Genomic DNA, 22,366 nt, shown 5'->3' with positions numbered 1-22,366 from the left:
ACAAGCAACATACCCCAGACAAGCTCCTGCAGCTCAGCACTGCAGACAGCATCCAACTGCAACACCTAGTGGAACACACTGGAAGTTACTGCACCATGTAAATTCTTGCTTCCAAACACATGAGAACAAGACATGCATGATCATTTCTTCCACTGACTCTTCTGATCAAAACTGTCATCACTGTTTTACAGTGAACAAGATTCACATATTGATAAGAAGAAAACTGTTCGTAAGGAAAAACCAAACTGGAAATTTGCTGTTTCAGGGACCTTTCAAATGACTGCTTAAGACTCCAAACTGCTAAACTTGAGCATGTCAAAAGGAAGTATAAGGAGCTTAAGGTAAAACCCTCAAAACTACATTTCCTCTTTTCATTTCAACTACTCCATGCCTACTCACTTTCCATTTCCCCTGAAGAAAACAGTTTTTATCATAGTTTTAGAACTCTCAATGATCCAATACACATTAGGCTATCAGTTGTCTGAACCTCAGCCTGGAGATAAAAATCACAAAAATCCCTCAGCCCTTTTAAGATTATTGCTTTAATTACACATCCGCCCCTTTCCCTCCTGAGCCATAATTCCGTCTTATTCCAACTTGCCTCATTCTGTGTCATTAAGTATGATGAACCATTTTAAACTGAAGTCTTGCATTTACTTAGCAGAGACACAAATGAGTGTACAGGAGAGGAACCCAGGCTCTGAAGAGCCCAGGAAGTATGCAATGATAATGTTTCAACCCTCAAAGGTGGTACTTTGTGCCAGGCAGCAGAGGGAATAGAGAGCAGGATGCCAAGGAGACAGAAAATCCACCTTTTACAGGAGCAACACTGTGCATCCTGCCATATGTCTTGAAGCGAAACTGCCAATGTCAGTCTGTTATAACAAATTCTTGCTTTAATCTGCAGACCAAGGACTTACTTGACGATTAAACATTCAGTGATAAAGGCAACAGGTAGAGTTATGACTGGGCAAAGGAGCTGGTGCAGAGCAAAGGGAGCAAACAGTGAAATGATTGGGAACATAAATGATAGGTCTTGCTTTGTTTGCCTTTGCCAGCCTACAGACCAGGAGTTGAGCAGCAAACATTAAACAGCCAGAACATCCAAACCCAAGTATTTTTGTGTAAAGACAAATATTTGCAGCTTTAAAAAGTAAAGGCTTCATCTGTATTAAGTGTGAGCATTACATCTATGGACAACTAAGCCAAATCTCTCAATCCTGGCTTCTACTTGCAGAGATCGGAAAAGTTGGTCAGTCTAAACAAAAATGGTTCAAACTCCTTTCACCTTCACCTGTGGTACAGACAGCCAGATTCTGCACAGTGCTGCAAGCCCCTAAGTCGCTGTCAGGTGATGAGCTGATCTGAAATTTGCCCTGTTCTAATCAACAGGCTGAAACAGATGGTATCTAAACTCAGCTATTCTTCATGCACCTCGAGGCCCACATTTGGCAGGTCATCAAATAAAAAGAGGAGTCAACCAACCTATCACGAGACTAAAACTGCTAAGGCAAAGTTCTTATCTTCAGTTGAAATACGATGGACTAATCCCTCTAAGGCTTTAAACAAGTAAAAAACATCCAATCTAATTCCTTGGGGAAGGTGTGATGTGGAAGGTCAACCTCTTGTAAAGCAGCCCAGCTGGTTAATGGTCAGTTACTATAAATTTAGATAGGAGGCAATTATGTTTTGATTTCATGTTTTATCACCCTTCTGCTGTCCAGGGGCCCTGAGAGAGAACAGAAGGAACGCTACATTTTGTTTTACCTTGCCAAGTGGGTGCAAAAACATGGTCAATTTTTTTAAGGTAACATCTTAAATGTTTACTTTGCACATATACAGTAGATTAAGAGGAAACACTACCTTCTGCTGTCCCAGAGAACTAGCAAATAACACCATCTCACCACGAGAAGTGGGTAGTGTCTTAGATGACTGATGTTAGCACAAACCAAGCTGTCCAGGAAATATAACATTAAGGTTTTTCAATAAAATAAATTGTGTATGCCTCAGCATACACCCCTTGCTCTTCTGTCCAACACTTAGATATAGTCTACTAGGATAAAATCTGCCCTTAAGGGATTTGAGTCTGCTCTTTAAAAAAAAAAGTGAATGAACTGTGCAAATGTATATTAATTCAAAGAGAATGAAATAAAACTAATCCAGACTTGTACTCATGCAATTTAGAAAATGCTTTGTGCCAATCTTTTAAAATAATTTGCAGATAGACTTTATGCTAGATTTCAATTTGGTGCCATATTTGATGGGAGGCTATAAAGCCTCATAAAAAGGTATTTAAACAAAAATGCCTTCCAAACTTTAAGTTAAAGCAAGGTAACTCCTTAATGAGGTATTTATTCAGCACTTGTTTTTCTTAGCATACAGACACTGCTGTAAGTCTTTGTGCAATTTCGTGGTTGGATTTAGATTACAAATTAAAACCAGGACAGGAGAGACCAACTTCATAGGTGAGCTTTAAAGGAAGGATGAATAAGCAAGTGGGGAATGCAAGAGGAGTTTTGTGTGGACAGTGTGACACAAAGGTTAGTGTCTACTTGAAGCCAGCTAGGATGCCCAATCAGTTGATAAGCACGGGCAGTTTCATAGAGGAGACAGCAATGTTTCTGTGCTCTAGTTTTGCCTGTTTCAATCTGCACCCATTCTTTACTGACCAGGGCTTATCTATGACTGATTAGCTACAGAGCAGAGATGACACATTAACTAACCTTGAACTGGAGACTGACTGTGGGTTTTCGGTGCTTGCTTCCACACTTAAGAGTGTCTTGATTGTTGCGACTTGAAACATGTTCAAATAGATCATAGATGAAATCAAGACTGGAACGGGAAAGAGAAACAATATTTCTAAAGTGCATCTTAACAGACTATGAGATTCATCACTGCAGAATGCAAAGAAAGCACTGCTCCTTAGAAAGTACTTCCTCCATCATAAACACACTTACTGATTTTCTCCATAATCTTTACTAAACCATAGATTTTGCCTTTGCAGAATTTATGCAGGGGGGAAAAACAAAATAAAAACAAAACGAGGAGGTTCTTGCTTCTCCACTCCAAACACATCGTTAAGGAATTGAAGTGTGAAGTCCTAGACATCTTACTGCATTTACTCCGCTCACTCACCCGAAACTCCAGCTGACTGTAACCAGAATTGTACCTGCACAAAGATTAAAAAACAAGACTTCCAGCTTGTTTAGGGCCATAACACAAAACAGCCATAACATAAGCCTCACTTTCAGATACCAGCTGTATCTGCTGTGTTCTATCACTTGGGCACCCTCCTGTTATCGTTTCCACAAGAAGCACTGACATTTTAATTTGAGCTCCACATAGATGTTGGTGGAAAAGCAAAACCAGGCCCAGAAGCTTTTAAGTAATTTATTCCCTTTACCTACATACTCCAACTGACAGATGTTATATCAGATATGTCATCAATCCAGAACAAACAACACAGAGAGTTAAATGCTTATTAACAGTTTCCCTTGCACAAAAGGGCTTGAGGGATTTACAAACAAGCAACTGACACAGCAAGGCAGGATGACTGGACGGGAATAGGTGAGGGCAGCAGCTGAGACAACAACACCCTGGCTCAGCTGCCTCCTCTTCCTACACTCCTTTGTGTGCCCTGGAGTCTCAACCATCCACCTACAAACAGGGATGTGGTACCGCCACAGCTCACAGGGTACCACTGTAAGGACCAAGACCTTACACAGCAGGATGCAAGGTACCAAAGGCATCCAAGCTCAGACTTTCACTAACATAACTCTATAGAAACTCTCCCTTTGAAGCAATTACTATAGGGCAGTTTGCACTGTGGTAGGTCATGACACTAAATGTTCAACCAAATTAGGGAATGCCTAAAATACACACAAAGCCAGCAGTATAGGAAGGAAAAAAACCACATACACGCTGCCTATGAGGCACCCTGAAACTCTTAAAAACCAGCACCAGCATCTTTACTCACCACAGAGTAGCAAGTGAGTTCTCTAGAACTCCTGGACTGAACAGCAACAAGGTACTCCACTATGTAGGTAAACCTGACTTTGTGAGAACCGATTACAGTCAGATCTGCCTGCAGGCACCTCTGATACGCTCCTTTCTATGCTATGATATGTTCATTTCAACTCTGTCAGGGTCTGATGCTACACAACATCCAACACATTCAATGTCCACAGAATTAGGTGATAAATCTTGGCAGAATTATTTGACATGACACCCCTTAATATCACGTCCCTAACAAAAATACAGAAACTTACCTGCTTTCACGTAACAAGTTCAGGAGATCATCTCTGAAAGTATCTCTGTTCTTCTCCAAGATCCCCCTGACATCATACTGGACCTAGAAGGAAACAGACCTGGTTCAAACAACAAGCCAAACAGCCAGGCACCTCTCACAAGAGCGGTATTGTCAAAAGTGCTGAGGGAACAGAGTGCTTTAGTTAATTTTGAGCAGCCTCAGGGTAAAATTAAGCTAATGAAAGTTCTACTTGGAATAATTTCAGCAAATAAAGCAATTACCTCCCCAGCGTAGTGCTTCACTCCAAAGTTGTGAACTGCAACTCTTGGTTTGACATAAAAAGGATTGTTCTAATAGCAGGGGGGAAAAAAGAGAAAAATATTAGGGGGTGGTCATCAGGAACGGAATGATACAAAGGGCCACATTATCCTCTCCATTCATACTGAACAAAGCACTGTCTTCCAGTAAACTCCCTGGAAGATTAGTGCTCCAAAAGCAAACAAGCAACTAATAATGATAATAGGATTTGTTAGTCTGGGTTGCTTCAAATACAGTAATAACAGATTTATAGTACATAAAAGGTATTATACTAAACCCAAACCCATCTGGCAGAACCATCTATTAAAGGCACTTTGAAAGACAAGGCTTGGTCCTAAACTGGCAGGGTAAGCCTGCATCCCAGAAATTCTCAAAAATAATTCTAGATCACAAATAAAAGGAACACTAATCTGCACAAAGAGCAACTTTTCAGTAAATTACACCATGGTGAATGCTTCATAACTCAAGGGAAATTGCAGGTCTAAATAATCTGAGCTAGTGCAGGTTGAGAGAGCTCTAATTAAGAGTAGAATTTGACTTATTCACCATGACAGAAACCTTTAACAGCACAGTAACAAGGATATGTTCCTCGGGTAACCAGTTCAATCTTAACAGCAAATTATATGGTTTGCCATGGAGGTAGGATCCCATCCAAAAAAGCCTCTACAACTATGCACCCATATATCTGAACTATGAATTTCTACAGAAGCAAAGAGATCCTCCATAATTTGCACAGCAAACACCAGTGAAACATTACATACAGCATGCTGGGCATTCAGCTTCTCCAGTAAGGTGGAGTCAGTAGCTTGAGGAAAATGGCTCTCCTCATTAATAAGTGCCAGTAGTCCCAGTTTCTAGAACAGCAAAAAGAGGCAGAAGATGAATTAGTGCACAGAGACATAGATGTTGTCCCCAGTTTGGAAAAATCACAAAGTGCTTGAAGTTCCTTTGTGTGGAGAGGTGCAAAACCACCCATACAAAACTAAAATCCCGCTCTCATACATGACCACAATTCTATTTTTCTGGCAGCACTCCTTTTGGAATATAGAGCATACGATCCATGTGTAAAATAAGGAAAAATAAGCTACTGGAAGAATCAACAGTCCTCTGAGGTAGGCAGTTTTTAGATGCACACAAGGACATTGCCCAAGAATATACCCCCAGCCTCCAAAATTTCCACTGATTCTGAGAAGTTTGTGTTAAACAGCCTTTTAAAACCTTTTCTTTCAATACTTTATCTACTCAATTGTTGAACCAATGCAAACTTTCAGCACCCACAGTGCCCAAGGACAGAGCAAAGGATACATAACTTTCCTTTGCTTTGCATATGCCTCTGTGTAGTTTTCTTTGATGTTCCCTACTTCTCATACTAGATGAGGTGGTGAACAAAACAAGCTGCCCTGCAGTTAATTAATGTGTCCAGTGAGCTTCAGGTTGATACAGCCTCTCACAAGAGGTTCTACAGGAGAACAATTTAATAAGCCACTTCCCACGGGCCAAGAGAAGCTCCTGACAAACCACACGGCCCTGACTGCAGTCACGTCCTGCCAGCTGCATCCCCTGCCTGCTGCCATTGGTTTCTGGGGCTGTCTGACCTCCTGCAGCCACACACCCTGCTATATGAGACAAACTCATGCACCCTGCCTGTACTGATGGCAGAAGAGGACATGGATCAAATGACTCCTTTTAATCACCTCAAAATATTGATTTTGTAAATAATCACACACAGAAAGAAGTTGCTACAAGGAAAAATACACATAGTGAGCTTACAATATAATCCATAATATAACCATATGTGAAAATGATCTGATTAAATGTTTGCTTTTTAAACATGCAAGATCCACCATTCCCTTCACTTGTTCTTTGTGTTGGCAAGAGTTTTAAAGACACATTATCTCAGAACAAAAACTAAAAATAGGTAAGAGTATCAAATTCTTTATTACCTTTTCAATAAGATCCAAGCACTCGCCATTGTCTGTCCAGTCGATATCCTCCCAAATTAGTCCTTCCCTAAGGAAAATAAAGAAGGCCTTTTTATTGACAACTATTAATGAAATTATTGTAATTATAGAAATAGGAGAAGTTGGTGCATTTATCTTGCAAATTACAGTGAAATCAGCTTGCTTTTAAAAAATACGCAGCTCCAGACAGAGATTTTTAAAGCAAGCTGAGGTAGCTGCAAACAGAAATTTCAAGTGAATAGTGATATGTCAAAATTCCTTCAAATTTCTTTGTCTCTTACCTGCTGTATTCCAGTTGTTCCAAGGAAAAGATGTGCTTGTTGAAATACTCCTGAAGCTTCTCATTTGCATAGTTAATATTGAACTGCTCAAAATGGTTTACCTAAAGAGACAAGAAATTTTCAAAAACACATACATACCCTCCAGGTATTTTCCTTTGCAAACAAGGGACTGGTTTAAGTCATAACATGTTTAATAATAAGTTCCAGAGAAGAGGGCAAAGATATGTAAAACAACAAAGCATAAATATCAGACAATCCATTTGAATAAGCTTCTGAAACCTACCTCAAAGTTTTCAAATCCAAATATGTCCAAAATTCCAATAGACTTGAAGTCTTCTTTGCTCCTGATTCTGCTATTGATTTTTTTAATGACCCAAGCAAAACACTGAGAATAAAGTGCCATAGCCATAGAATCTCTGCTGTCTATTGCCTGTATTAAAAAAGGAACATATGACACGTCACCCCTATGGCTGAGAACCGACTGGACTTTGCTGGTCAGTGTCCTTAGCAAGCACAAAGCAATGTATAATGCAAGCAGGTTCATATTTCTGTGTAGTTTGACAGAAATTGCATTAACACTTAAAAGGCACCACATTTACCAGTTTAAGTTAAAACAGCTCTACACCTATGTGGCTTTAAAACTACACCTCAAGCCTAAGGCATTCAAAAAACTAGGAAGTAAAGTGTGGAGGCAGGAAAGAGAGGAAATAATACCCTAATTCACCCTTTTCTAGAGGTAAGTAAAATGTTATACATACCTATTTCTAATCCCCTTCTTGTAAATTATAAAAATATTTCTCCAGAAAGTTTGCAAAAACACCCACCTGATCAAGTGTTGATAGTGAAAAATATCAGCCTATATGACTAGAATTTGAGAAAAATGGTAAGCAATCAGGCTTAGTAACAAGAGCCAAGCTCCAAGTCCTGGCCAGAACATTAGGATGGGATCTATAGAGATGCCAGCCTTTCCAAAGAAACTATGCACTTTTGATTACAACTCTGATGAATGAGCTATGCTTCTGCTCCTGAGCAACCAGGGATTTCTCTGGACTTCAAGACTGAGATATACCTTTCACAGACCCTAAAAATATGTCAAAACTGAGATGCTTTTACCTGTTGGATACTAAGAGGTGTTAGGATTTCTTCTCCCCTGAGTATCATTGACCTCTGTGTCAATGCTTCAGTTAGCTGTGTGGAGTCCAACCCCAGTAACTCAGCAGATCTACCCAGAGCTGACAAAAGAGAAAGATGAATACAAATATGTCCTTAAATGCATTAGGTTATGAAAACAATTTGCTTTATTACTATTATCATTATTATTACCATCACTACCACCACCATTTAAGATACTTCCAAAATGACAGGGCTTAGAGACAAAAACACAACTTGAAACCCTAGGATATTGTTTTGCTGCTCATGAAGAGGCATAAATATGTACAACTGAAGGAAATTAACAAAAGAAATTCACCACAGGTAAGTCACAAATATTTATTTACCTCTTAATGTTACACCTCAAGGATTCAAACAATCTACTGCTTACACTAACACATTTTCCACCTACAAACAGTAATGGACTCTTTGTCCTCATGAATGCTTTTCAGCTTCCCTGAGGGTAAGGATAAACCAATGAAATCTTTTTGTTACATGCCTACTTTAATTTTCAACTTTGCTATAACATGGTATACAAAGCAGTACACTGCCATATTTGAACAAACATTTTAAATGCTCAAAACCTCAACCTTTGGATATACCAGCATGTACTTTCAGATTTGTAATTGAAGTATTGAAAGCTCTAACAAAAGGTACCTTCGGTGGGGCTCTTGTTAAGGAATGCATTTGAGCACTTATATTTTATCAACTTATATTTTATCAAAGAAGGAATTAGATTCAAATGGAATCTAATTAGGGTTTCATTCCATTAGTGGAATAAATATGTGCCCAAGGTCTCACATAACTAAATCTAGCATCCAGCAGCAGGCTATCTTTCCTTATCTGTCAAATGCCACCTCCCAAAAATAACATTTTAATCAATATTTACAGATGTTAAAAAGCAGCTTTCACTGCTTGTCCTTGTTATGTTCGGATATACTAGTGACAAAAACAGCTTTCACAGCCTCAAGAAACATTTGCATTTGGATGCACAGCCTTCTCACCTGTTTTAAAGGAAACCTGTGCTCCACCAGCAGTGATGAACTCAACATTTCCTAGATGCAAAATGCCAGCCAACAGCCTCAAAACTTCTCGTACCTCCTCCTTGCTGAACTGCATCACTTCCATTGCAGTCTGGAACGACATGTTAGCGTCTTCAATAACATCCACACTGACTCAAAAGTGGGAGGCAAGTCAGAACTAACAGAAGGCTGGCTGGAGCCCATTCCTTTGGTTTCAGCCCAAACTGAATACACTGTAAGGCATCACTGGGACATCTTGAAACCTGTAAGTATCTCTGCTTCTAAGTCTCATTTTGATGGTCTAATGATGCTGTAATTTGCTTTCAAATTCATGATTAAAATTGTGTAAATATTGGAACAACCTACTGAGTTGGGTATCAGACACAATTACTTTAATTTCAGCTATTAATTGATAACCTCTTATGTGTTTTTGCCAATTAGCCTCGTAGGTAACAAAGCAAGGAGGAGGAAACAGCCACATGTAAGATTTGCTCACGTGTGTGCCCAAACATGCATCTTACCAATGTCATCTGACAATTTCCAGTAAAACTGAGCAAGAAAGGGATCTACATAAAAAATGTTGGATTTATAAAGAAACAAAATGGCAATGATCAAAGCTCACATACAGAAATAAACAAATTGTAAAATATCAGAAGAAATACTAAAACAAGAGGAATACATTCTTTTCTTTGACACAGTATGTATGTATGTATGGCCAAACTTCACCAATGCAGATTTGGGCAGGGCTGTCCCCACGTGCCCTTCCAGCCTGCGCAGTGGATTTCAGGTGAGGCTCAGCATGCACAGAACTGGCCCCACCGTTTCAGTCCTGAGGTTCATCTGCCACGGCCGAGCGAGCTTGGACAGTGCCAGTGAAGTCCTCAGGACTAGAACCTCCAGCCCCCGGCATTCCCAGGAGGTCTCCCATCCAAGTACTAATCCGGGGCTGACCCTGCTGAGCTTCCGAGATCTGACGGGATGGGATGGCAGGGAGGCATTAACTGTCTCCCCGACCAAAAAATAAAAAACAAAAAAAATCTTTGACACAGAAAGGGTATGTAATTGTTTGCCTCTTGAAATGACCAGAATTTTCTAAATTTGGGTCTAACATGAGCCTGTCTCAGGCTGAATGAGAGTTTTATATTCCCACAGTTAGACTCATCACGTTACAGCCACTGCAGGTGTCTGACAGACAACACATGAAACATTTTATCTTCCATAAAGCCTCCATTAAAAATGGAAAAGTCTCAGACTCATCCCACAACTCAAAGCAGGTTAGAGATAATGGCTGAAGGTTTATTTTGTAAAGAAGACCTTTCACAACAGAAAGGCAACAGCACTAGGATTTCATCCCCACACTCACTGTGCAGTTCCTCCCTGTCACCTACAAAAAAGTTTCCTTTAAGTAACATTTCTGGGACTTGAACTGCAATAAAAATAGGCAAAGGAGATTACTATATTAGGAAAAGACAAGTGAGGGTGAACTGTGGGGGTTTCTGTCTGCCTCCTGCTTTGGGAATTCAGCCTGGCACTCTCAGCCCCTGCTCCCAGCCTGCCCATGCTGCAGGCAGCAGCAGGCAAGAATCACCTGCCCAGCTCCTTTTGTGTTCTCCATACCCTAGGATGATTAGCACAAATTAAATGTCATGCTAATCAACTTCAGCACATGACAACAATATAGAGCAGTTACCAACTTTTCCAACACCTCCTTCTGCCATACAAGATGAGGGCTCTTTACATTAAAAAAACTTGCTGCATCCACTACACACTAATTTGTCAATTTGGCAAAGAGATTAACCTAGCTAGACAAAAATGGTTTGGTGAAGGGCATGAAACCAAAATGTTTTATCTGATTTTTAAAATCTAACACACATCACCTCAGTGCTAGAGTTCACAATTAGCATGGTCAGTAGAGACTAATGGCTGTGGGTACAAGATACAAAGACATTCAGTGAGATTTCATTAGGTCTTGGTTTTTAATCTGTGTTTATGTTTCCTTCAATTCTATTGGGTAAGTTACTCCATACAACCGGATTTGCCAGCTGCAACTTTAAGAGTAACAGGTGCTTCACTCCCTGTGTGCTGCAGTGCAGACACACAGATGCTACATGATTTGGGCAAAACTTCAGGATTCAGAACCAGTGAAATATCTCTCTCTCTCTCTCTCCCAGTGAAATATCTCTCTCTCTGTGTGTATCTCTCTGTCTTTCTCTCTCTCATATAAAACAATGTCAGGAAGGTCAAAGGCATGTAAAAGCCTTACTGACTTCCCAACGGATATTTTTTTCTTTTTGAAAACGTAATACCTACACTAAATTACAGCACATTTTGAAATGACAGAGTAAAAAAGAAATCCTGGAGGGAAGGTAAAAGCCTGCTCAAAATGGCAGTGAAGTATTTTGAGACAATCTAAGTCCCTGTAAGATTAGTGCCTCAATGAGAAAGCTGCATGTTCAGGAAAGCAACAAGAAAGCTTTGTCCTGTGCTCTGTCAATGGGCCCCAGGCACACTGAACTTCCCAGTGCTTTTAAAGCAAAACAACCAGGGAAAACAACTCACAATAACTTCCTTGAAAGAATCTTTGTCACTGATTGTCTTATCCGCTATACATCCAGACTGATTCAGGTAGTGGTAGTTCTCTGGTACAGATAAGTAAAAAGCATCTAATGAGGAGAGAAAAGAGGGTGAATAAAAACAAATCCCAAAACAAAAGTACATCACAAATTACTGTGTCGGAGTTAAACAGTAGACAATTAATTTACTCAGAAATTATGGTGATGCAGAAGACAAAGTTTTATGTTAAAATCAGATGGGGGCTGGTTTCCTGAGTTCTGTTTTATTTAGCTGCATAACTCTACTTTTCACCATGCAAAGACAGCAAATGGGCCTAAGGGGAGATGCTAGGACAGCTTTAGGCAATTTTTCCACATATACACATTTCTTTTCTTCAGTGGATTTATTCTTTAGGAGAAAGGATTAAGGAACCAGAATTATTTATCTTTGTTGCTGTGGAGTTATCAAATACCAGCAAAAACATTTAGTTTGAATAGAAAGAGGCATGTTTGTCCCCAAGTATATTCCCAAGGCTACAGCAGAAGCTGGGAGAAAAACTCCCAGCAGCTCAGTGACATTCTTCAAGTAAGTGTGTTGCTTTATCAAGCTGAGCTCAAATTCACACTCACCGAATCCCAGCTGCAGAAATAACAAATTTCCCTGCTGGGGTTATTGGGTTTCTGCAGCTAAATTCTCCACTGCTGTCACCATGGCTGACTGCTAGCAGCAAGCCCCTACAGTTGTGTGACTTGTGCATTGCCACTCACCTTTCTCTCTCTCTTCTATCCCCGCCAGCAGAGCATAGAATATATGATAATTTCTTTCCCCAGGGTTTTGTCTTACCACACGATTCTGCCAAAGTAAAAGATAGTTTCCACTTAAGTGATCATTTTTAAGGTCAATTTTTTTATCCACAGTTTCAGAGAAAATATTAAATCAAACACAATTAACTAATCAAAAGCAAACATCAACTTACTTTTTCCAATAAATCTAGAGCCAGGGAAAAAAGCTTTAGTCAAGGAATAAAGTAAAAAGGCAATTAATGCAGAAGCTATTTATAATCTTTCTTCTTTCATCTGAGACAATAGGAAGAGCATCCCAGTCTTTTCCTACTACATGCTAAGTATGTTTCATACAACATGCCTCCAACAAGATAAGTAAATTATGATAATATTGTAGCAGTTCTACTATCAATATGTCAAAACCTTCTTCTCTTCCATCCCATTAAACCTGGACTTGTTACATTCTGAATTTTAAATGACATCTGCTTCCTTTGCTTTTCCTTTTCCCTAAAGCTTGTAAACAACTTTCATAATGAAATTTGTCCCAGTGCAAAAGCAGCTGATGTTTAAAAGAGTAGGTTGGATCCCCACAGAATATCCTCATTCCCACACCTCTGGTGCTCTGGTGTAGCTGCTCATAGTCCAATTTTGTGAAACGCAGGACAAATCCTGATTTAACCCACCCAGACAGCAGAAATTCAGCAGCTCTGCTCTTTCAAGTACTTTTCCAGAGAGGTAAGCAGCTTAAGTTTGGATATAATAAATGAGGGAAATAACTGACAACCGAGGTGATCCCCAAGAACTCAGGCTGTTTTATCTCACTATGTAGGAACATGCACATGGAGCCACACCGTGCTGGCAGCAGCACCACAAAATGCTGGTCATCCAAGAATAAATACACTCCAGACCACCATATATGCTTGTGTGCATGTGCAAATTTGGTGCTGCTGCTTCCCTTTCCCACCTACACCAGTTGTATGTTTCAGAGTGGGTGAAAGGACACACAAAGGCAAGCTAGTTCTCTCAGTCTTCCATCAAGGAGGTAGAGGGGTCAAATCACCAAACAAGGATACAATCTATAATTCTTCCCCCCTGAATGTTTCCTTTCTGACAGATGTTCAGCTGAATAAACTTCCCAAAGCGACTTGAGTTGTTGTTGTAAACAGTCTTTGCATTGCCAAAAGCTTCCATAATTGGACTGTGAAAACAGAGAAGAACACAAGAGTGTTAACGTGTGACCAGCATGCCAAGGGCTTCACATGGGACTGGTGAAAGGAACAGCACTCTGACAAGCTCCCTTCTGACACTCCCCGCAGCCACAGCCTACATCCTCAGCACTACCCTCCACTTCTTCACAATGGGCATCTCAATTTCCTATCAAAAGATGCGAAAATTCACGGAACAGAAGATTCCTTGTACTAAACTACTCTGCTACTTGCTACTTTTTTGGTAATTGTTCAAAAGATCTATGCAGTTCACATTGCAGTACTCATATGATAGAAGTAAGAAATCTCAGCACATGCAAATTGCTAGACAGATGTAAGGAAATAGTCCTTGTCCTAAGGCAATTAAAAGAAAATAACTACATCAAGGTACAGCATGTATAACACAGATACAGGAAGATAAACAAAAGTAATAGCATCTCAAAGTGTCTTTGTTTTTAAATAGTTTAGAATCGTGTTAATTCACAAGAGTTTTTATTTGCTTGTGTAGATGTGTCCAATTTATCAGATGCATTTACTCATCTGTCTTATCAGTTCTCCTTACCCTCCCTTTCCTCAGCATGCTTTTATCACTTGAGCACTTTATACTCACCATGTTGTATCTTGCTCTATCTTGTCCTCAGGCTACACAAACTGAATCAATGGTTTCTCCCTCCCATCACACATTTCCTTTACTTTGACTATTTCAATTCAGGCCCAAATGAAATTGAAAGCCACCATTAAAGCTTCATTAATTTCAAAAGTCTGCATATTATTGCTTCATTAGGATATACCACTGTGCTCACAACTATCTAGAGTAGCCAGATAATTTTGTTTAATGTTTTATTTCCCCGTCTCCAATATTAATTTTATTGTTCAGGAAACAGACACGCTTACTTGATTACATTGCAAGCTCTTATTTCAATGTCAAGGCTTAGTCTCCTGGAAGAAATACTCATGTATTGAAAGATCCAGTACCTGCTCTCAAGAATAGCTTGCTCCACACAGGATGTCTTCTCTCTGCAGGACAGCTCCAGAGAATGTTGGCTCATTGCAGACAAGAACTTGAGGATCAGCTTAGTGCTTTCTGTCTTACCAGCACCACTTTCACCACTGCAAAAAGAGGAGGGAAATGTTTGCACAGCTCCATTGGCCAGTGAAAAAGACCTCTGCCTAGCCAGCCCTCCAAGCTCTACATTACTGGAGGTTAGGAAGACTGGAGTGATTAGAAGTGATAGCCCTTTAAAGGGAAGCAGAATATCCCCTTAAGCTTCCTGAATATGATATCCAAGGAAAAACTGAAGCTCTCTTTAGACTTCATACTATCGCTCAGGCAGCATTTCAAGGCACTCATTGCATATGTACACACACCCAGGAGGCAACAAAGATCTCTCTGAATACAAACAATTATATCTGACACTTCCCACCATCATGTTAAAATAAAGTTACAATAAAGGCACGGCAATGGTCAGGGATAAAGACTATGAATTACACAGGGAAACTTTGGGATTTCATTGCAGCAATCTAGCTAATGAAGGAGCCTTGCTGTGAGAAGGAGGAGGAGAAGGTTAGAGACACTGGTGAATTTTCTAGCACATTAAGGCTGCTAGTATAACTGATACTGATATTCTCAGTGAGCTACATATTCTTTAAATAAACTTTTAATATACCTATTCAAACAAACCAGATTCATATGAGTTCAAAATATACAATCTTCACCTCTCATCACCACCAGAGACATAAAACCTCTCATCTTCATCCACTGGAGAACAAAGATATTTCATAATGCTTAACTGACATTCTTAAAACAAACTGTTGATAAGTAACCTTACAAACAAGGCAATAATACTCAGCTTCTCTTCGAAACCAACACTCTAGAAAGGGAAAGTACAAATTTGCCTCATTTCTCCAACATAATTTCCCTCCATTTATGTAGACTAAAAACACAGTATTAGCCATTAAGAAATAATATTTGCAGGTAAAGTTTGTCTAGTTGGCTTATTTTTCCCCTATAGCATTATTTCTTAAGCTGTCAACTAAATTCTAGTTTTCCTAATTACTAATAAGGTTGTACCTAATTCCAGTTTACTCCCAAAGAGAGCGGGTTCACTTTGGTCTTACTCCAACTTCTTCACTGTAGGAAGCAGGAATTTTGTCACTGACTTTGATGGAGCATGACTAGGAACTTGGAGGAAACTTAGACAGTCTGACAGACTTATGCCATTGCTGAGTGGTGGCTCCAGGAATTTTATATTACAGCAACATATAATGATGCTTTCTAGTAAAAAGCAAAGAAAAAAGGTACAGCCCAAGAAAACAGCATGGCATTTTCCTGCAAGTGAATGCCAACAATTAAAAAAACCCAGGGAAGACATAATCAGAAAATATGAGAAAGAATTTTGTAGCAGAGATTTAAGTGTTTCCCAAGAAGAATCAGAGTCTGTCAAATGCTGCATAAAACTTTATGTACCTTGATATGTTCCAGCAACTGAGATTCATCCATCATACTCACAACACATCATAAAAATTTTGTAGTATTTTTCATGTAATTTTACCCTTGACATCTGGCCTTTTCGGTATTCCTTCCCTTTCTCTTTGCAGGCCCTCACTCATTCATGCTCCTCTGATGACAAAGCAGCTATTTAATATTCCTCTATTTAATATTCACTCCTCGTACAAAAGATTTCTACTAATAATTTTGAAAGAGCTTCACAAACCTTTGCATTACCCTTCTCTTGTGCAATAAATCCTGAAGTGATATGTACCTCTTCCTACTTAAATTCCCTCCCTCTGAGCCATGTGCACAGCTCAACAGCAGGGACAGGGTGCTAAAGAGGACACCACCTCTTTCACCAGCACATCTTTCCTCTGCCCCCACCCACTGTCCTTGCTCTGGAAAACCCGTAATTCTGTGGAAGCTGAAAGACACTCCACTGTAACTGAGAGCCATTCTACAAGGGAGATACTCAGAGCCAATGGAAAAACATCTCCTGCACCTATCTCTGGTACAGTTGGTCTTATGCACAATTACATGATCTTGACTTTTTCTTAGAACCAGGAGAGGCTCTGAGCTGGTTCAGGCTGAACACACCTGCTCAGCGTCCTATCTCTGACATCTGCCAAATGGAGATGCCCAGGGAAGACATGCAATACTTCCCTTCTGCTCTTCAAATAGCTTCCAGTTATTTGCTGTTCAGAGGGTTCCTGATCTAAACCTGGTTTCTGTATGTCCTGTAACCCTCAATGGATTTATCTTCCATGAGTTTCTAGCAACAGTCCCTTAAAAAGCACAGGAACATGTCTTGTTGTTTCAGATCCGCCTTCTGTTAGGTTCATTTGACACCATTTAGTTCTCATATGGCAAGGAAAAATCAACAACTCACCCCAGCACTCTCTGCTGTGCATGACTTGATGGATAGCCCCACAAATTCAAGTTGCCTGTCTTCATTAGCCACTCCCACAAACAGAGCCATGGTTTACTTTTGATGGCTTTTTCTTTGTTTTTCTCTGAACCACCTCCAATTGCACACAGTCTGGATCCATCCAAGGGATCCATTTCCCCAATGTTCTCTACTCAATTAGCAGTAACTGCTCCACCCTATTCAGTTTTACAACTACTATTGAGCACTGAGTCAGTGGGCTCCTGGAGCTCTCTGGCAGGACAGTAAGATCTCACCCCTGCACAGTGTTGCTGAGCTCAGGACCCATAATTTTATGTACATTGAGTTGGCTCTCCATTTTTCCTTTACAAAATGCTTAAATACTAGCTGGTTTTTATAACGAGATTAAAATCAAGAACAAGCACACTAAACTTTAAAGTTGTTTACTCAACTCTACAGTACATACACTAACACCGGGGTAAGCAGCATCAATCTTTCTGAGTCCTTACAAAGCTTCTGCCTACAAGAATTTGTCAAGGTCAGTAAAAGGTTGAATTTTCTAGTGCAACCTTTCCAGCAGCCTTTCCACCCCATGAGTTTAAGTGCCCAGCTTGTTCCACATCACTGCCTTCAGTACTGTGAACATATTAAGTCTGACAGCAACCCAGAAGGCTCCCACTTACAAGATCTTTAGACTTTCTCCGTGACATGTTCAGGTCATCACGCTAAGGGCACAGCAGCCTGGACTCCCAACTGTTGCAGTGGGAAATGGGGTCACTGAGAGACTCCTCATTCTGAAGGACATAATGCTACTGTAAACCACTTCACTGTTCTGTCTGCTGGCTTTAAAACACCAAGACAAAATAGGCCCCTTCAGCAAATACAGTTTGTTAAATGCACATCTGAATTTTGGTGTGTCAGTGTTATAAGAACACCTTCCCATCACAAGTCTGGGCCCCACAAAAAGAGTTTGGTTCACATGGATTTTCAAGCTGAACGACAACAAAAACTGACAGGCCATAAGATGATAACAGAGAGAACAAACTGGTATCAGACTGGTTACCCACTCATGGCACTGACTTAAATGCTATTCAGGGCTTTTCCTTCAACTCCTCTACACCTCTTTGTGAGTGCTCTGAAGGGAATAAGCCGCAATTGCATCTGAGAGAAATGCACGTGTTTGGTTCTGACAGACTAGATCACCTTAAAAAAAAAGACTTAAAAAGTTGCCTTTCTATTCTTATAATAAAGCAGTACAGGTTTGAACTTGGTTCCAACTTGTGAACATCAGCCAATCATGGTGGAACTCAGTCCCTTCCACACATCAGCACAAGCTGTTTGCCTATTGCTTGAATAAGATGGACTCCCTTAATTTTCCTGCTGAGTTACTCAGCTGAAAAATCAGAAGATGTTGTTATTTTTTAACATATTGGGCTTTTTTTTCCCCATTTTAAATGAAACTGCACCCTGCAATGAAGTTCAGACCAACACAAAAATGAGGATTCATTGATGTGGATGATTTTTTTTCTACAAGAAAACATTAGTTCAATAGTCAGATAAACATGTTTTAGCCCGAGAGAGGGAAAATACCATTTCACAACTATATATATTCTAATGCACTGGTTGCATATAGCTTCTTCAATGTGCCATGTGTTTGACATTTTTGGCTGCTAAGTAACTTTTAGGCAACATTAGCATGAATTAAAACGTCTGTGTTACACAAACCAATAATTAATGATCTTTGGGTGACTCCATTTAATATAATCTCTTCTGTATTTCCTTCCTTTTCACCTCTGGTCTATGTGGTTATACAGGAAAAACGGTCTCACATTTGTATTTTATTTCCAGTCTTTATGATGACAGTTTTTAATTTAGCCTTAACCCTTTTCATCCAGATTCAGCCAGACAGATATCCCAATATCAGTATTTCAAAACACTAGAAGCTTTTGCAAAGGTTTTTGAACTCAGTGCCTGAAGAGGCTCCAAACCAAAGCTGTGCTAATTCTGGTTGCCAGCAGGGGTCACTTCAAGCCCAGAGGATCATCAGAAAGAGCTCCTTCCAACCACCTTCCCTTCCCGGGGCTATGGAGTGCTTTAGATCCCAAGGTCAGGAGCAGGTGAAACTGCCGATCAGAATCTGAAGCCTACAAGAACAATCCACTCTTTCAAACTATTGTCTTTTCAGGCGCAACAAAATTTTCTTGTTTGTCACCTCTTACTTTAAATACAGGACCTGAAAATTTGTCTGAATTCAAACACTAAAGAGCTTCACTCAATCATTTTTTTTCAAACGCTATTAGTAACCAAGAAAGTTACAGTGACAATGACTTGTTGCAACATCTATTTCTAAGCCAGTAAATGGCCAGGATGCTGAATTTGCCAAGCACACTGTTACACCTCCAGTTCCTATGTCCTCAACTAACAGCTGACTTCTTCTGGCCAATAATATTGTATTCCATACCATACTGCATCATCTCAAAAGGGGTAAGAGCTGGTGTGTGGGTGTGGCTTAGGCAGTTGCTTCCCAGCTGTGGTCCCAGCAAGACACTCTGCTGTCCCAGGAGGGATGGGGAGGCCCAAGCCTGGAGTACCAGCTTACCATCATGTTATCTTAGGGAAGTAAAATGTTTGTTCTTAGCTTTTCTCTCTGCTTAAGTCTGTCTCTGAAGAATTGACTTCTCTAGAATGATTTGTAGTTAAAATGGTAATATCTGTGTTTACTGGGAAGTGGGAAATTATTTCTTGTTATACATAACCTGTGTAAGTGGGTGTTATATTGTAGTTTCCTCTTAATTTTCTCTTTTCTGTATAAATACATGTAGTTAGTGTCAGCATAGACCTGGCTTTGGAAGTTTTTTTTTCCCTCTCTCCCTCTTCTTTACCCCTTAGCTGGTTGGGGGGAGGAAAAACCCTTTTCACCCTGTCCTGGACAGTTCAACCCAGGACACAAGATATACCCTTATAGGGTTGTACTGTGGCACTTGTGTGAAACATTGAACTTACACAAATCATTGTGTAAGTCCATGACCACAGTAAATGATTTTCAAAAGGACTGCTAATGCAGAACTTCTTCATGTTATGGCTTATCTGTACAAAAGCACATGGTTTACAGAGCAGAGTCTGCTGGAGGCTCCTTTGGAACATCAGAGACTTCTGCTTATGTCCATTTAAGGACATAACCTGCTTTTCTCTTGGCAGCTTGTGGGCAACTGGAATGACAGGAAAAATACTTAGGCCAGTACAGAATGGCAAAAGTACCCACGGCCACCAGAAATTATTTTTGCCTCCTAAATGTGGTTACATGTACTGTTCACAAAGAATGTTCCCTGGCAATAAAACACGAAATCATGACTCCAGGATAGCTATTTTCACAGGACAAAGATCTCTGTGCGTTACAATTTTTCTTGGACTGTCACCTGGACTTACTTTATATGTACAGAAATATGTACTGAATAAAAAGGTCAAAACATCTGCAGAAAGCTGAAAAAAACACACTCAGCACCTCTTGCCAGCTTTGTGCCATTGCCAGGCAGAATCTGCCCAGAGGTGAGGGCAGGTGGGCACTGCAACCCGAGAGGCTGCAGAAAGCTGGAACCAGACTTGGCTGTGTTGCATCTGATCCACATTTCTAACAACAGGCTGGGTCCTGAACTGCATGCACCAAATCCTCCTCTTACTCAGGAAGCCTTGCAACCTGGCTCGTAATTTCATATGTCAGTAGAGACTGCCTATTGCAAGAGGTGCTGCTCTCACTCTGCCTTATCCCCTCTCTGTTCCACTGACTGCTCCATGATGCAGTACCACAGCTGGCTCAAGGGCTCCTGTGGAGGCTCAGGAAACAGCCAAAATTGTGTCAGCTTGTGTCTGAATAGCTCTACACTTAAGTGTGCGCTGCAGGAAGGTGAGAGCAAATAGGTTTAATCACGAAAATGCTGTGAAGGCAAGAAAGGAGAGGGAGGGGACACATACTCTTTCCTCCTCTGAGCCCCACATCCCCCTGCCCAGAGCTGGTGCCACGCTGCCATTGCCACCAAGCTGCTCCTCCCAATCTGTCAGGCAAGGCTTCCTTTCCCTCCCTGCCTGTGTGTGAGCCAACGCAGCTGAGCTGGCAGGCTAGGGAATGGGAAAAGAGCTGTCTGCATTTTCAGCTCTTCTGGAGCCAGGAGGAAGGAGGAGCTGAAAGCAGGGAAAAGCTATTGAAATGCCAACTGCTCCTAACCTACACTCAGCAGCAGTGAGATTCTGAATACCACGGACACAGTGGATCAAACAGAAAGCTATTAAATCACCATTAAATTAAAGCACAACAAGATTAAGCAAGGAAGATTACTCGGGCAGAATTAAGTGGCTGAAATGTGGAGTTTTCTCTTTTGCTATTCTTATTCACTGCTTTTCTCAAGAGCAGTGAGTTATTTTTTCTTTTCCCCTCTATACAGGAATCAGGGTCTAGTGGTGACAAACTACTGAGCTGTCCAGGGATGTTTAAACCAGTGGGAAAGCACTAAAGGTAACATTAGATGGGTAAGTAGTAGAAATGCACAAAAATGCCTTAGATTTTTTCCACTAAATGAAATTGCAAGATGCCTAAGAAAAATTACCAATTTTTTAGAGGTTCACAGAACAATATGGAGGGAGTTCAGAAGTCTCTTGGAACTCTGCAGTTTTAAAAGCCTGCTTTCTTTTGGAGTTCTCCTGTCCCTGTGGTCCAAACCTGTGCTCCCAAATCACTTTGAAAGGCTCAGGGCTAACCAGAGCAGCAGCAGCTGCCTTTTACCTGATGAGGATACACTGGTTGTCGTGGCGCTTCCAAAGGCAGCGGTAGCACTCGTTGGCCACGGCGAAGATGTGAGGCGCAATCTCTCCCATGTGGTGCCTGCTGTATCGCTCCATGGCAGCGCAGTCGTACAGGCCCGGGATGCTCTTGTAAGGGTTCACGGAGGCAACTATCGAACCAATGTAGGTCTGCAAGCACAGAGCGCCCCCCAGAGATGTTATTACACGTGTGCTGGAACAGATTAATGCTCTTCTCAAATGATCAACAGCAAATACACGTTTGTAATACCATAGCAATCCTTCAGATAAAGGTGGCAGGTAATTTCTTCCTTTCAAGAAAAGCAACAGAAGTGCTAAAGTTGTTTCCACCTCTGTCATGTTCTCATGCTTACCCCACCTACAGCACACAGCTTATTTGGCTGTACAGACCCCTGCCTTAATGCTGCTTCCAGCTGCACAGTAATGCCTGTAAGAGCTGGTCTACTACAGCTGCCTCTCATGTGTTCACAGGGACTTACTGCTAAAAACCTGGCTGCGTCCCAAGAATTAGTGTAAAATCTATATTTCCATGTAGAGTATGCAAGTCCTTCTCTGCTATTAACCTTTAAAACAGAAGTATCAGACACTGTGGTAGATATTAGCATTATTATATGGTAGCAGGCTCTAAGAAAAGCATGTGAACTGGCAGATACTCCC

General features: G+C 40.6%; 1 protein-coding gene across 2 annotated transcripts in view; it reads right to left on the bottom strand.

Moving 5' to 3' along the window:
* Positions 1-22,366, bottom strand: part of MYO10 (myosin X) — a 163,088-nt gene that overhangs the window by 53,183 nt on the left and 87,539 nt on the right. For both annotated transcript variants that reach the window (XM_071555031.1, XM_071555030.1), the window contains exons 4-18: positions 21,672-21,859; positions 14,496-14,630; positions 13,389-13,513; positions 12,510-12,523; positions 12,301-12,385; positions 11,540-11,643; positions 8,963-9,092; positions 7,923-8,041; positions 7,093-7,239; positions 6,810-6,910; positions 6,511-6,577; positions 5,329-5,421; positions 4,531-4,599; positions 4,269-4,351; positions 2,724-2,832 (exon numbers count right to left, since the gene is read on the bottom strand). In XM_071555031.1, coding sequence (XP_071411132.1) covers positions 2,724-2,832; positions 4,269-4,351; positions 4,531-4,599; positions 5,329-5,421; positions 6,511-6,577; positions 6,810-6,910; positions 7,093-7,239; positions 7,923-8,041; positions 8,963-9,092; positions 11,540-11,643; positions 12,301-12,385; positions 12,510-12,523; positions 13,389-13,513; positions 14,496-14,630; positions 21,672-21,859 — 1,569 coding nt within the window. The remainder of the gene's footprint in view (positions 1-2,723; positions 2,833-4,268; positions 4,352-4,530; positions 4,600-5,328; positions 5,422-6,510; positions 6,578-6,809; positions 6,911-7,092; positions 7,240-7,922; positions 8,042-8,962; positions 9,093-11,539; positions 11,644-12,300; positions 12,386-12,509; positions 12,524-13,388; positions 13,514-14,495; positions 14,631-21,671; positions 21,860-22,366) is intronic.

The sequence above is a fragment of the Pithys albifrons genome, chromosome 4, assembly GCF_047495875.1.
Source record: "Pithys albifrons albifrons isolate INPA30051 chromosome 4, PitAlb_v1, whole genome shotgun sequence".
NCBI lineage: Eukaryota > Metazoa > Chordata > Aves > Passeriformes > Thamnophilidae > Pithys > Pithys albifrons.
Note: the sequence above shows the minus strand (reverse complement) of the source record. Positions and strands in the feature narration are given on the sequence as shown.